At 39.9% G+C, this 16,657-nt stretch overlaps 1 protein-coding gene across 1 annotated transcript in view; it reads right to left on the bottom strand.

Annotated features, from left to right (window-relative positions):
- The window catches only part of PDZD8 (PDZ domain containing 8), a 61,628-nt gene extending 45,621 nt beyond the window's left edge, over nucleotides 1-16,007 (bottom strand). Inside the window, exon 1 of the mRNA XM_062635340.1 lies at nucleotides 14,966-16,007. Within this exon, the coding sequence (XP_062491324.1) occupies nucleotides 14,966-15,861 (896 nt within the window). The 5' untranslated portion in view covers nucleotides 15,862-16,007. The remainder of the gene's footprint in view (nucleotides 1-14,965) is intronic.
- Between the last annotated feature and the right edge of the window lie 650 nt (nucleotides 16,008-16,657).

The following is a 16,657-nucleotide window of genomic DNA, read 5'->3' as shown; positions in this document are numbered from 1 at the left end:
AGAGATACAAACCCTGCAGATTAAAGTACCTTTGGTGATTCAGTATCTTTTTATTCCAGACTTTCCTAAGTAAGGAGAAATAAGTTTCCTATCATCCTGGGATCCTTATTATAATGTAGGACTTGCTGTATTAAATACCTTGTGTAAATAACCTTGTTGTAACTTTCATAATAGCTTTAACAGTGCAGTCTGCTACCCTCTAATGCTTAATCTATCTCTGAAGAGCAAAAAATCCACCAGTAAATGCTTTAGAGAAATTCATCACATTGACAAAGACTCTGTATCCTACTAGCAAGTCTCTATATAAAAGTCTATAGAGAAACTTTGACAGCAAACTAAACTCCTCAGTTAATCTGAGCCGCTTTCTGCCCTCCCCACAGCAGTCATCCTAGGATCTGGTTAGGTCTGGTATGTTGCTCCCGTAAACTCAAGGCTTTCACTTTGCAAACTCTGAACAAGAAAAAAAAACGTTTTCTATTTGGCTGTCTAGATCTTTAAGCACTCAGCCGGTATTCTCAGCTCCTTTTCCTGACTTCAACCGTTAACCAAAAAAGTTAGCGGACCTCCATCAGAGGGGAATAAGCCCTTAACAAATGGTTTGTAATTGGTCCACTTGCTGCTGCAGCCAGAGAAAAAAGTTTTAAGCCATGACAATGGAGGGGGGAAATCTTGGAGTTGCTCCCGACAGTAAGACAATAAAATGTTACTAAAGGTACTTTTAAGAAATACAGTACCTTTCTATACGCTGCTGAGCTGCTACAAGTTTCTTCAAGGCAGATTTTCATTGCACCTATATTTGACCCCTTTCAAGTGGGGTCTAATGCTGCCATCTCCTTATTCAGCAAGGTCAAAAGGCAAAATTCACGCTCATGTCACAAATCTTGACAAACAGGATTACACCAACTCAATCTGTATATCCAAAAGCCTCTTTTTCAATTCCAAACCTGTGATACTGAACTACCAGAAATAAGGTAGATTTTATGGGGGAAGAGATTTTACTGCCTTTAAACCATATTTGTTACGCCTTTGTAAGCTTTTCATCATCTCCAGAGGAACAGAATAGGCACATCATTGCTATTCGACCGAACAGACCCCTTATACCCCTGCCCCAAAACTGTGCTTGGATAGGACATACTATTAAAATAAAAAAAAGTCCTTAAAAGTGACTTCTCTGAGATGCTTATAGTGTGGTTTCAATTTGCTTTCAAATTATCAGTCTCCCTCCACAAATTTATCATATTATTTGTCCAGAAGTCTGAAATTCAAACAGCACACTATTAAGAAAATGTTATTTAAAAGCCACCATTTTAACTTAGAGGAATATCCATCAATCAAACCTCAAGTGAAGTTTCAGTGAGTGCAAAAAAAAACACCCCTATAGAAATAGTATCCAAAAGAAGCTGTTGGGTAGCCAGTATGTTTCTCAAAGAAAACCACAAGACACAAACAGCAAAAAGAAAAGTAATTCCACATAAGGAATTAGGTTAGATGACTATACTGAAAGATAATTAAGATAAAGTTACTCAATTAATGTACAGGATTAAAAAGTTATACTCTAAAATAGCATAATACTGAGCTCTTCCCACATACCAAGCACAGCAAAAAGTGTTTCCAGACACACAGCACGCAGTCAGAATGTCTCCTTCACACGGAAGACTTCTACGCTCCGTTTGTTCCATATTTCACAGAGTCACTTTAGTGGCTCATTTGCTCTCATCTCATCACCACCTCACTTTGGATGTCTACATCAAAACTGCATCTGAAAAAACAACCCCCAAACAAATCCAGTTTGTTCCTTTCATCTGGGGTGCTTTCAGCCCCTGAATAACGTTATTGTTCCTTCCAGTTGCCAGGTCTGTGGGAGAGGAACTCACCTACTTGGAACAAGACTGTAATTCAATGGTTTAGTTTTAGAAACGTCTGACCTCTAATACCATTAATTTGTAGTCACTATTCTGTGATAATTCTGTTGTGGTCCTTTAGCCAACTTCTAACAGAGAAGAGGACAGAAGTCTTTTATACCTTAGTTTAATTACCCTACAGCCTAAATTAACTGCTCCCACTAGTATCTACTAAACTACAGTATTTTTAGTTGCATGAGGAAATCTATTAAGAACTGAGACAAAAATGTCAATGTATCTGGCCAAAGATAACCATGCACTTACGTGTTTCTGTTCATTGTGTCAGTTAAGAATATCCAGAAGCACAAATTGTTAAGGACAGAATCAAACTTCAAAAGCTCTCCCTACTCTACCTCCTGCTTGCAGAAGCAGAAGGTTACAGCTTGATCTGTAAATGCAGTAGGAGGCTCGGATTTTGCAGAGCTTTTGCTAAGAAGCACGAACATTTTCCAATAACAAATTATGGGAAAAGTTTTAAATTATTCCCTGGATTTATCAAGGAAGTTTGATATCTAAACCAGTGGTTTAAAATTACTGGATATCTGTTTAAGGCCACCAGTCACTTGTATGAATTCCAGCACTACTCTGCTGTCATAAAGATTAAACATCGTCAGGTTTATGAATGTTTTAATTGATTCACGTTAACTAAACGTTTAAATCCTAATAAAAAAAGGCAGAGAGAGACCTTAAATCTCAGCAGAGCCCACCAGTTAAAAATGCAAGTATGTTTAGCATAAAGTTACTTTGAATACACTGCAAGTCTTACACTTTTGTTTACCACTCTAAGTTAAAATTAAATCAAAATCTAAAGGCAGACCGTGTTTAGTAAAGCATCAATTTACTTCTGTCAATACTACTGTATTTGAAGATTCTAATATCTAAAATCCTTTTGAAAGAGCAACTGCTGAATTTGCTTTCAGTTCAAGGAGTTCTCAAAAGCTTCAATTAATTACAGAACAGAACTCACTAATTTTTACATTGCCTTTATTATCTGATTTACAGAAAAATAAGTCATATGCTTGTAAAGTGTATAAACTTCACAAAGTGTGACTGACACCAGGTATTTTAAATCATTTAAAAAATCCTCCATTTCTACTGTGTGTAATTTAAGATGAAGTTTACTCCTACAAAAAAGGTAAAATATTACAACCCACTCCTAAAATGGCATGATCACATTAGTAAGATTTTAAAAGGACTTATCAGCCAACGTTTAAACTTGTTCGTGTTGGGTATTATAATGCAAATAGCTTATATTGTTCTTCACACTGAAGATATAAAAAATGGAGCTCATCCTTACTTTGGAAAGAATTAGTAAATTGTTCTGGATTTTGTTTTAAAGTAGCTTAAAAAATACCACTACTGTAGATTTTGTAAAAGCAATTCTCCAGCTTCTACCAATTTCACAAGGAACAGAGCTGCAGAATTGTGTCAGTATTCATATTCAGGGGACGTTAGTAGTTCAAATTATACTCTTCCTCAGTACAGAAATCTACTAATTTCAGTTTTACCGACAGTCACGAAAATTTGCCTTACAAACACCCTCAAAAACTTTAAGAGAGTGGGGTTATTTTCTAGGAAAACTTTATGGAAAACTGCAAATCAGTTTTAGTACTCCACCCACTGTCGTACAGGATATTCTGCCACAGGCATGTGGGAGGCTCATACACACATAAGTTCTCAACATACGAGCAGTCACTTTTTAAATCAAGACCTCCACAAAAATAAAGGATTTTATTATTCAGGGTTGGGGTTATTCTTCCCCCCTTTAAATATGTTTCACACACTTCCAGACTCTTAAAAGTACAGTCTTACTGATACCAGTACCTGTGACATATATCTTGAATCAGACACTCAAGATACTTTTAAAACCTTAAGACCTCTTTACAAAAACAAATAAAAGAACAGATTTAAAGAGTCAAGTAGCTCCTTCAAAACAACCTTTATTTTTCCTGCTTATATGATGCAAGTCATTGTAAATACAGCTCTTACAGATTTCCCACTGCTGTCTGTATTGAAATAGCCACAGGTAAAAAAAGAGATCTTGAATCAGGCTTATCAAAACTACTTATCAGCACAAACAACATCAACTCGACCGTACACAGACTTTTTTTTGGCATTTAAAGAATACTCGTTTCCCAAATTTTAAATTCCATAAATACTGAAAAAGCTTATTTAATGCAGTCAATGCCTGTTTGATCTCCAAGTTTTCCTGTGCATTTTTTTAAATCGAGTATGACTTAGCTGAAGCCAACCGTTGGTTCAAATTAAGAGAAAGAGATAAAAATCCTGCTATAGTTCAGTCTCAGGATGAAGACAAAATTTCCTTGTCTAACCAGGAAGCCTGAATCGCTGTGGCACTGCTCCAAATAGGACAGAAGATGCAGAATATGCTCTTGTTCACACAGAGCTGGAAAAGAGGCAGGTGTGGTTCTGCAACCATCTTCTAGGCGTTCAAGGAGAACAGCAACAGGGGAAAAAACCACCACCACAAACCCTCAAACAAATAAACCCAAGCCACCTCAAAAATCTACCTTTAGCCAGTTGGATTAGAAACTGGTTCCAGGAACTGATGCAAAGGGATAGCTTTTCCTCAGTTCAGCAACATATTCTCCCATAAGGGGGTCTCAAATCTCTCTACAAACATCACCTCTCTTCAATCCTGGTCAATGTAAAATGATGTTCCAATAGAAGTCTAAATTCTGAACACAAGTCATTCATTGGGCTCAGGAGTTTGAATCCTCTGCTCTGAACACCAGCCTATGTCCATATGAAAACTAACATCCTCTTAGACAGAAAACGCCTGTCTCACTGCTGAAAACAGTCTTGACAGCTGTAAACCAGTTCTAGACATGACAGCTTTCCAAGGTTTATCCTCACTCCTCCAGTTAGTTTCAAAAATGCTCAAACAGAAGCTTCTCCTAATCTACTTTTATCTAGTCACTTCTGACAAGACAGAAGATGGTCCAGTTCATGCCCTTACAGTCTTACAAAGTGGTGAAGACAGTCTAGCTCAGGATTAGCACCATTTTCAAAGCTGAGATGACCGACAGTTCACTTTAAAGCTGTAAACAGCAATAATAATGGATCTGTTTCTTAGCTCAGCAATTCAGACTGCAGTGGTGGGGAGGGTACTGATGGGGACCAAGGGACACACCACATACTTGCCCCTCAAGCAACAGTGTCACCATTTGTGAGTCACAGCATCACTAATTGAGCTCATACTGTACAGTAACAGGATCAAGCAACATAGAAGCTGAGTCTGGATGTGACCTGTGGCACCACTGTTGGCAATCAAATACAGGAGGGGCTTCTGCAATGAATTCCTGCACTTTGCAAATCCTGCACTACTGATGGCAAGTTACAGTTAGGACTTGTGATTACACTGGAAATCAGCAGCTGCTCAAAATTACCATAATCTTCTCTCACCATCCCAACAAGGAATTTGAATATTTTCTCTTATTTACCCTTCTTTAAGTGGAACAGGAAGAGAACAAAAATCTGAGTTTTTGTGGTATTGTTTTAAAACAATACCAATGACTAACATTGCTGTTGCCACCCCACCTCCCCCTGTAACACACTGGGCTCTTTGCTTGGCAACAATTAAATTTGTTTTGTTTACTCTACCATATTGCATTAAGTTTTGTTAGCAAATATGAAGAGTTATTCATATATATATATATATATATATATAAAAACTGCTGAAGTTACACTGCATCATTTCCGCTGTTTAATTACTTAGGAATTATTTACCAAGCCAGATCAGCAGTGGTTCGAACACCACCATGAAATCTTCTGTCATGCCACTGCAACACTATGATCTTCCAATTTCTACTCTTCCTCTTCCAGCTCAGGCAAACAGGTGCCATTAAAACTGATACAGTAAGATATATTGAAAACTTAGCATTAAGACTAAGTTAAGTCAGGAACAAAGTATGTGAATGTTCTGATTCCCATTAGATATCCACAGATCATTTTAAAACACTGGACAGAAATAATTTTGTAAATTTACATGTCAAATTGTCTCCAAGTTTTACAGTTAAAGCAACACAAAATTGCTAGAAGTATTCCCAAATGATGATCCTAATTTAATTTTACGCTAGTCATATCTGGTAGTTAATCACTGCCTTTGAGTATGTGGAACAGTCTGATTAACTCTATCATCAGCTCATTTCTGTAATACAGTCTTCACTGCAGACATCTGGTAAGACTTCAGAAATGTGAAACTATTCTGCTTTAATAGAATCCCTGCATTTTCCATTACATGAAACAGCTTTAATGCAGAGGACTCACAGACTGCTCTGCTGAACTACAGCGTAGCTACAAGCTGAACAGGGGAATTAAGAAATTAGAAAAGAGAGTTGTTCCCATGTGGTTTTAAAGCTAAAAAACGAAAAATAAATTACAAAATAAATTACAATCCTAAACAAAATAAATTCTAAACTAAAATAAATTACAATAGCTGGAGGGAGGTAATCAAACCAGTTCTTCAGAGTTTAAAACATTTTCTGCCTTTCTCTTCTCTCACAAAAAAAGTAAGGGCTTTCCCCCTTTTCCTTTCTGCTGCACCCAACATCTCCTTGGCAGTTTTCATACCTATATATGGCCACAGAAAAGTCTAAAATGCTGCTGGGCTGCAGCTAGTCGTGCAGTAAACAGAGATGCACTCCCAAGAGGACTTACGAATTCAAGCAGGGCTCCATGAAGCAAGAGTCCTTCCAGAAAGGAAGGGTGCTTAGGAAAGCAGATACACTCAAATGACTTTGTGCAGGTGTGAAAAGGAAGTCCAAGCTACCAAACCCAACACAGCACATACTCAGTTTGCTGGGTATAGCAATTTAGGAGCACATATGACACCTCGTACACAAACATTCCCCTGTTGTTGGGCACTTTAACTGTACTGTAGAACCTTTCTTTGCAACACAAACGTATCTGTCAACTGAAGATTTCATTGCAGATTTTTTCTGCTAATTTACTAGATACATTGTGTGGGATCATCGACCACTTTGGAGGTCTGAATTCTGGCTTGGATTTGATTGGCTTGTGAAACAACTGCCATTTATTAAGCAGTGAAGGTAAATAACAACAGAAAAAGCATCCAAAAGTTGTGTGGATATGACACGCATCTCTCAACCGAGATGAACGCCAGAGCAGCAATAAATTCTTCAGTTTAATCAGAAACTCAGTGACTGAAAGAGGAACTACTCATATCATTTAGAAATTCTGTGTTCTGCTCAGTATGTCACAATTAAGCTGACAAATGTTTAAAAAATGATGACTCCCAAACCCCCTTCACACAAACTGGCATTCACATTCATTTCCAAAATGAGAATTTATTCACTGTTATAAATAAGCTCTCTTCAACCCCTGAACATCAAAACAAACACTTTCAGCAGAGCATTTTTTCTTCATTATAAAAGATACTGATATTCATGGAAGCCACAGAACGGAACCTGCTCAAAGCAAATTGTTCCCAGCTAACACTGGTAATATTGGATATTGCTTTCTTTTGGACAAAAGCACAGTTTTGCGATCCATCCTGCAAAGATTTTTTTAGTTTCACAATTAATGGATTTTAGCAGATTGCAGTGGCATTATCTAGTAAATTAGCAAACTGCATAGGCAAGTTTAAAATAATTATGGAGAGAAGGGTACAATACAGCTTATTAAACCTAGAAGGGTTAAAGTCTTCTAGTGTTCTCTAAATAACAATAATATCAAGAATAACCAAATGCTAAAGTAGTTTTAAATCAAAATGTGAACATGAACTGTAAACACAGAAGCATATCGGGTGACTTCAGGAAATCTCTGCAGGAATGCAGAATAAGCAGTTTCCCATAGAAACCCAGCAACGTGAAAGCACTTTCTCCAATACTGAAGTCGGCAGCCTGAGACTAAGCCTCACAATCACTGGAGCACCACTTCAATCTACTACACTGATTACTGAGAACTACTGTCCTTACCCAGGCTGCTTATTCAAGGGCTTTCTTATCAGCTATCATTTGCTAATAAAAAGATTAACTATTTCACATGATTAATATATAGAAAATAAGTTCTACAAGAGACTCATATGTTTTAACATCATATGAGCTACTACAGAGATCTGTATTAGCTACCCATTTTTAGACATACATTCTACACCCCCGTTCCTCGAAGTAATCTCCTTCAAGGAGAGTTCAGCGTTCAGCTTTGTGTGACAGGCAGGGAATATTAACAGACACCAAAAATTATAATACAGCCTGTAGAAGGAGATTCAGAATATCCCAGCTCTAGTGTCTGAATACAGCTACCTGCTCCAACAGACAGGCTTAGAGCCAAGCTCAAACATTTGTTAGATGCCAACAGTCTGGCAATGCGATTAACTCCTATATGTCCTATGCTGATTTGGAAATAAGCTGCCTTTCAAAAAATAGAAAATGCTACTGCTTAATTTGTACTTTAAGAAGTTATACTTTTTATTCAGCTGGCATAATTTGTATTTGTTCTCACTGAGAAGCAAGATCAGCTTAGATGCTTAAAACCAGAGTTCAGACGAACAGCAGTGTGAAGTCTCAATGGTAGTATATACAAAACATCATGAAGTACTAAATAAATCTTGATTTTTCAGAGCCTTCATTCACTATCCAAATGAAAGACATTCACTGACGGATTAAGGCCAAGGAGCTATTAAATACAAAATAGCAAAGGTGTTAAATGAGGTAATTTTCATTATTATTGGACAAAGAATCTTTTATACATTGTTTCAAGCGAGTTGAAGGAGGTTTTATTTTCCTGTCAGACCAATTAACCTTAAACCTTACTGGATTGCTATCTGCAGCAAATGAAACAGTAAGCACCAAAACTTACTCGACTTCATCCATTTCTCTCTCCAACTGAGTTTATTTTTTTGTTCCCAGCTATGCTTTCCAGTTTCTTCATTAGTCCAGCTCAAGCGAGTGCTCTATTAGTTCCTCACTCTTGCAGGTACAAAAAAGTAACATTTTCTGACTAATCATAGGAAAAGGCTCACTCTTGACCTGAGAAGAGTGCCGTCTCTATACTGGGAAACGTCCAACATGTCATTCATGAAATCTGACTTTATTATGAACAAGTTTCAAACTGCCATTCTTTCAGAATTAGAGCTTTCCAATGTGAAAGCCTGTGAAGTGCTGGAGCTGGGGAAGATGACTAAAAGGTTTCAACACCCCTACAAACAATAGATTTTAAACTTGATATCTACATAAGGAGATTTAGATACATATTTGTACCACAGACTTTAATTTAATCTGAAGAAACATGTATTTAGTGACCATCTAGTCACAACATATGTCTGAGATAGACTATTCCCAAAATAAAGACAATAAAAAAAACTCTGCACTACAAAAAGCTTCCTTCTACCCATGTAGCACTCAAAGAAATGAGAATATTTAATGTTCCAGATTTTGAATTTGTTTACTGTGCGTCAGAGGTTCCCTACAGATCCATTTGTCGAAGTCCTGTACAAATAACTACTTGTCCCTGCACTATAATCTTCCAAGCATGAAGCTACTGGCTGCAGACAGATCTACCGATTCCAATTACTGCTGCCTTGCCATTAGCAGAACAAGTATCTATGCTGGCATCATTCAGAGCTTTACCTCTCTGCAGACAAAAAGACTCAGACGCTAGGGGCTTTTTTTATGCTTCTGTATACTGGAAGATTTTTGCACCTAGAATAGGCATGGCATAAAAAGAAAACAAAAACAAAACATGCTATGGCATAAAAAGAAAAAACATGCCTCAGAGATTTAACTAGTAAGAGAAACTCATATCAACTACAGTAGAAATCCACTCAGGAAACGAATATCTATATCCTCTCCCTTTGCAGAAGCTCTAGACAAAGTAGGTATCTCTACTGGCTGCTGCTTTCTGAAGTTAAGACATGCTCAAAATCCCAATCTCTACAATTGTTTCTGGTATTTCTGAGTATAACCTCATCATATGAATAATACATACTTTTTTTTATTTTATACTTTTCCCAATACCTCTATTGCCATACTATGAAGTCATTTCTATTATAAAGCACACTTCAAATCAATAGCTACTTACATCTCAGCTTCAGTTTTGCCAAAAATAAGAAACTGCTGTGTAACTCTCAAATTGCATTTTATAATGGTAAATTAAAATAGGCTTGTTTAATGGTTCTTCACAGTGAAGTTCAATATAGCCCCAACTTCCAAATGCAGCATAAAACTATTTAACATGACTAACTATATTGCAAATGATCAGTTCCAAGGATAATTCACGTTAGAAGGGACCCAAGGAGGTCATCTAAATACCCGATATAGAAATACCGAAAGTAACGCTTTCTGAGAGCACTTCTAAAGAAAATAAAGTTATTCCACTCTGTGGTAGCATGCACTAAAATAAAGCACAGTGTAGTTTCTCAAACAGGCCAGGATCAAAAAATATTGGTTCTTTTTAATGTAACAAACTGAGAACTAAGTGTTCTTAAAATATACAGAACTGAGTCACCGCTTAGGCAATACTTAATCTGCTTAGAACCTAAAGGGATGAACTTGCAAGACCTTGAATTTAGAAAAAAACAGTAGCTGTCAGATTTTTGACATCATTATTAAATAGCAGGAAGTTAAATTCTGGATGGATACTAGACTGCAAGTACTTCCTCCTCACCCTTTACATACAAAGGCAAAAGATTAATAAGCAAGGTACAGCTTATTACAGAACTAAGAGATGAATCTGTGACCACTGCAATGGCACAAGCAAGGAGACAGACACCTGAAATAGTCCTTACTGCATGTCTTTAAATACTAAGCACACTCTGGCAACACTAATAACTACAGCTTAATGTTAACCACTTTATCCTACTATTAAAAGGACATGATATAGAAAGTTAAAACAAACATGAACAATGCCTACAGTAGTACTATTAAAGAACTGTTTGAGTGTACACAATGAAAAACCAAAGGTCAGATTCAGGCAACTAAATAAATTCCACTTTGTGCTGATACTTAATGTCTACCACTTGCTCTAGTAAAAGAGACCTATGTAACAGTGTCAAGTCAAGCTATGGCACGGAGAAAGACTGACTGCATGTGGTCCTGAGAGTGCCAGCATTAGGATTTTGGGACACAGCTGGTGCATCAGCAGCTGCCCTGCAGAACATCAACAGCTGACATCTCAACCAAACAATGGGAAAGCCAAGGATTTCCATGCTCCTTCTCAAGCTCCAGTCACCAGCCAGCTTGACTTAGAACTAAAAAAAGTGCAATTTAAGCAGTCAATTCAAGTCAAAATAGACTTATGGAGTATGCAGATACCTAAATGATACCAACAGTTCTTTATTACCTTAGTGAGAATAGGGCTACTTATTAAAAACAAATCTTGTCTTGCAGCTACCTGGTTTCTCAAGAGTGCACCAAAACTCCTCTATACTGGAGCGGGGTGGGGGGGAAAAGGGGGATTATTTTAGATCTTCCCCGCATCTAAACAAGAAACTGACAGACGTTTTCAGAAAAGCTGCTTGCATTTCTATCACAAAGCACCAACACGTTAAGATTCAAGTCAACTATAAACCAGTAGTAACTCTCGCTACTATCAACCAAATTGCACAGATCCTTTACCAATGATGACTAAAAGAAAAACCAACCTGCCATTCACTGAATTTTACCAGCCCTGAGTATAAAGATGTAAGCAAATTCTACTGTATGAGATAGTAATTACCATTCAATGGCAGAGCAGCTTCAAAATAGGGTGTTTTACCAGGCGCAAACACATTTCTTAAAGAGCCAAAAGTGATTACACGCTATTAGGATAACACACAAACTACTACTTACTCGTTTAGACATAAAGTGCAGCCCTCCTTTTTCAATTAGTAGACAATTGCTTTTATGGAGAAAACTGTACATAACACACAAGGCAAACTTTAAAATGCATTTACTAGTCTACATGGCCTCTCCACAAAAACAGTTAAGAGTGGATCAGGCATGCAAGATGACTTCTTCCACTTTGAAGCTATAGTTACACACATAGCACAGCCACTCCTAGCAATGGATGATACAAGAGATGCTGATGTTACTAATCACTGCATAAAGCTTTATACATAACTGGAAAGCATGTGTGTAGTAATTTGGCTGTAGCAACAGGCAGTGCTTGAATGAATACTCAAGACTTTTTTAATGCAGTATTTAGTTAAATTAGAGAGGAAAGGGGGACCTGCTTTACACAACTTACTTGTAGGTCGTTCAAAAGCAACTATTCGCAAAAGTTCTCTTCTCATGTCATTTACTACCAAGTAATAACCTCTAGAAGTTGCCTAATACAAGAAGACAAAGAAAACAGTATATTTTTTTTTTAATGCTACTTAACATCCTGTTTCAATATAAAACTCCTTTGTGGACTTAAGTCTGGAAACCAACAGGGTAACAAAGTGCACCTCTTAGCCAACCAAAAGGAGAACTCCTCACACTCCAAGTGCTTTTGTGTACAAGACTGTAAATAAATCTTTGAATAGCAGTAATTACAAAGTTACTTGAGCAAGAGTAAAGAGACATCAAAAAGGTTTTGAACTACACACAGAAGCAAACACTATGTATTTAAACAAAAGGTACATAGGCCACAGGGAAAAAATGGGAGTGGATAAGCACATTCCCTGTAGATGAGGAACTGTTCAGCTTTAAGTAAGGTGTTGTTATGCAATTGTGACAACTCTCCTGACTTCTTCCTACACATTCATTGCTAAGGAATATATTAACATACCATAACCCCAAGCCAATGTATTCTTACAAATTCAATTAAAAATATTGTTTTGCATCTTATCAGCAGGGGGCTTGATTTGTGAAGTCAGTTCTCCATACCATCTAAACCATAATGTCTCAATTCTCAACTAAGCCACCACATAGAAGTGTATTGTTACTACTCAGGTCTTACCAAGTTTTGCTGTCTAGGCATCTACCTGCCTAAATTCATCTGAGACACTGGTGGAGAATAAAAGTTTTCAGTCTGTGTTCCACAAAATCTTGGGCAACTGTGGACAGCTAAAAGTTCAAAGACAGCTAAAGGTTCCCAAGCATGGGGTCTCTGTTCCCACCTAAAGCTTTAAAGGCAAAGTTCTAGACGGTTAGGACACCAGTGACCCAATCTTCCTTCCTTAAGATAATTTCACTGCTGAGCATCAAGCTTAACATCCTGCCACCCCCTTCACAACCCAGTGCCTCAGAATGACATATTCGGAGCACAGCATGAAATTTAAAGGTCAAAAGCACCATATGCAGGGTTGGACACTGTTTCACATCTGCAGGGTTGGACACCGTTTCACATCTGCCACCCTGTGCTACCAACCTATTATCTAGTGTGAAAATCAACCATGATATCCTACTTGCCTCTCAAGCAATTCACAAATTCTTAACTCCTTAGAACTTAAAGAGAACATTTTAAAATAAGTCCATTCTTGTTTCTATAATAATTTATGCTTCCTATATTGTGCTCAGTGTCAATTACCTTCTATCCTCACACTTCTACTCATTTCTGTCCCAAACGCTGCACTCTGCTTCTTCCAGTCCCTTTAACATAACAGTGACTCACGTTTCATCCATTCCTTCTGGCAGAGAAGGTTTGAGAAATACGTGGAAAATTCATTACCTCTAACTAAATGATGAGAGCACCAAGGTGCATCTCTCAGGGGAAGAACAATGAAGGGGAGGAGCGCATCACCGCTGGTTCAACAGGCACCTTAAAAACTTGTCTGTAGAGTGTAAAGATCATACACCTTACTTGCTCTTTCTAGGCATGCTGAGAGTGCTCACGGTGGTGCCCCTCCTTTGGGCTCTTCTCCACTGTTAATAGTTTCAGACTCTGTCCAACACAGTAAGAGAATGGAAGCAAATCTGCCCTTGACAGCTTCCCTGCTGCCCAGGGATTGCTCTCTTCTTCTGGACAGCAATTCAGTACCTCAAAATTTAAAAGGACTACCACATTACTTAAAGAACCTACTTATTGCCCTGTCAGGGCTTTCCAAATCCCAGGTATTTTACACATCCACTTTCATGAAAACTCAAATTCAACTGCAGAAGAAAAGGCTTTAAAAATTACATCACTGCAAAGCTAATTACACTTCAAAGTTCAAAAGGCCATTTTCAGTTACTCATCTCTGATGAATTTCAGGGAAAAGGCTTATTGCAGAAGAATGTGGTAAACAAAACACAAATCCTTATTTGACACACAATACAACCTACGGAGAACAAACAAAAGAGAATGGAAACATGTTAGCCTAGAAGTGTAAGCCACATGACAGAAAGGGAATATGGTACCTGAACAGTGCTAAGAGACAGTATCTTTTAATCAAAAATGAGGATGGAATCAAAGTAAAGATGCCACCTGCCACTTCCATTACAGAAGTATCATTGAACATTTCATCATATTAACTATAAAATGCAATCTGCATTTATAAAAGAAAACATGCTATATTACAAAAAATAAAAAGCACAAAAGTTTCCCTACAGTTTTACTTACCACAATAGTGGCAATACTTTGATCAACTTTTAGATTTCCCTAAAGTTACTGAAGGGATTCAGGAAGCCAAAAAAGGAAAAGGACAGCACCTGTCTTGGCACCTCAAACATACCCAGAGAGTGAACTTTATCCTATCATTAAGTAATAGCCACTTTGCCTCTATAGATAAGCAAAGCCACAGGGCTTGCCCAGGTGGCTCACCAGTGACAGATGCCTGGGAGAGCACTCCAAACCCACATGCTACCCACAGATCCATCCTTCTACCTTTTCCAAAGAGAGGTACCATGGTCCCATGATTGGACACCTGCCAGGATTTCAACATTTCTGATACCTACTAATTCTGCCATTTACTTAAACACAGTTTGGGGCACATCAGTCTCACTGTGCAATGGCTTCTTCACCTATCATAAATGGAAAACTATGCTTACCTTCATTGAAAGATTTTCATATCAGACAAGCAATATACAAATATCCCTACTGTGGAAGTGCCAACAGAAATCTATTTTACCTATTATGAGCAAAGCAGCAATTCTAATGCTCACCACCCAACATAACACTGAAGACTCAGGATGTCTTACCTGATTTTATAATTGGGCAGGGTGTGCTTGCGCTTAATAACCTTCTTGAACTGGTTCACTATGATGGAAGTGAGCTGTGGCATGGGCCTGCCTTCAAACTGAGACTTCACTTCAAAGAGTATCACAGGGTCATCCATGAAAGAGAAAGACCAGTGAGTGAAGGGCAGGCGTGTGAAGACCAGCTTCAGCTTCCCTAGCACCCGGGAGATCTTGACAAAGAGGTAGGCCGACTTGCCAAAGACCAGGTCGGCATCGATGGCCAAGTGGAAGCCACCATTGTACTCCAGGTCTACCTCAAAGCCCAGCTCCTCGGGGCAGCCCTCCTCGTTGCAGACCACTGGCCGAATGAGCTTGACAGCTTTGAACACAGGCAGGACGTTGCCGAGATAGACGTCTCTGAGGCTGAGCCCCTCCAGCACCTTCCCCGTCATCTTGGCCTGGAGCAGCTCTTCAAACTCCACCTTGATCTTCTTGGTGACCCAGTTCCTGACCAGGGCTGTGTCCCTGAGCTCCCTGAAGAGGAAGAGGAAGATAGCATTGAGGAAGTGGCACGTCTCCTCGCGGCAGGGGTCCGGAGAAGGCTCTGGCTGCTGCTGCTGCTTGGCGCTGGGCTCCGAGCCCGGGGCGGCGGCAGGAGCCGCAGCGGTGGCCGGCGCTGAGGCCGGAGCAGGGGTAGGGGCCGAATCTGAAGGCGCCTGGCTGCCGGCCGGCTCCGAGCCCTGGAGATAGTCCCTGAGGCTGTGGTCAGCCGCCACACGAGCGTAGACGACCCCGTCGGTGTCTCCAGCCGTCCCGACAGGCTCCGGCTTCCCCCAGTAGAAGAGCAGCAGCTGGAAAAGGAGCGTGAGGACGCAGCCGGCCAGCGCCGAGAGCAGGATCACGTAGATCAGCTGCATCCTCTCCGCACCCCGGGCGCGCTGCCCTCACCGAGCCGCCGCCATGCCGGGGGTCGCTCCCGCAGGACGCTGTTTAACGGCCGCGGCCACCGGAGGCCGCCTCATCCGGGTCCCCACACCGCCCTCTCCGTGAGGGCGGGGCGGCTGCGGGGCCAGCCAATGGCGACTTGGCCCTCCCCTCCGCGAGTCTCCATTGGCGGAGCAGCGAAGGTTTCGCCGGGGACGTCATTACGCTGAGCGGCGTAATGTCACAGCGCGGCCGGCGCATGCGTGGGGTGGATGGAGGTGTGGGGGGCGCGGGAGCCCGAGCCCTCGGGCCGTGTCCGCGGAGCGTGTGGGTCTCGGGAGCGGGGATGTGGGGAGGCAGGCACTCCCGAAGGAGCGGCTTCCGTTCGGTTAGGGTCTATTCGTTATCCCGGCAGCAGAAGGCCGGGGTGAGGGTTTACCTGAGGGTAAGCGATGCCTGAGCCGCCGTTGCCTGCTGTGGTGGTTCAGGCATCCCCCTTCGAAAACACACTGTTAAATAATTAAAACTGTTGTAAAATTGCTCTGGAGAGCGGCGGAGAAATTTGTGGGAGTCCTGTGATATTTAGAACCTCTTCTCTGTTGGTGGGAGATGCTTTTAGGAACTTACATACATACCACATAGATAACATTTTATCAGGCTCTGCCATTGTTGATAAGACAGAAATCAGTTTCCACTCTCTTCCAACTCTATGATAACACTTAAAAGCTGTCAGTGAATAAATGAAGTAAAAAAGCCCAACCAAGTGTCCGGAGGAAAGAAAGATGAAAG

This window comes from Pezoporus occidentalis, unplaced genomic scaffold, assembly GCF_034315485.1.
Source record: "Pezoporus occidentalis ecotype Australia unplaced genomic scaffold, CSIRO_AGI_Poc_V1 ctg45, whole genome shotgun sequence".
Taxonomy (NCBI): domain Eukaryota; kingdom Metazoa; phylum Chordata; class Aves; order Psittaciformes; family Psittacidae; genus Pezoporus; species Pezoporus occidentalis.
The sequence above is the reverse complement of the archived record's forward strand: the minus strand, read 5'-3'. Positions and strand labels throughout refer to the sequence as shown.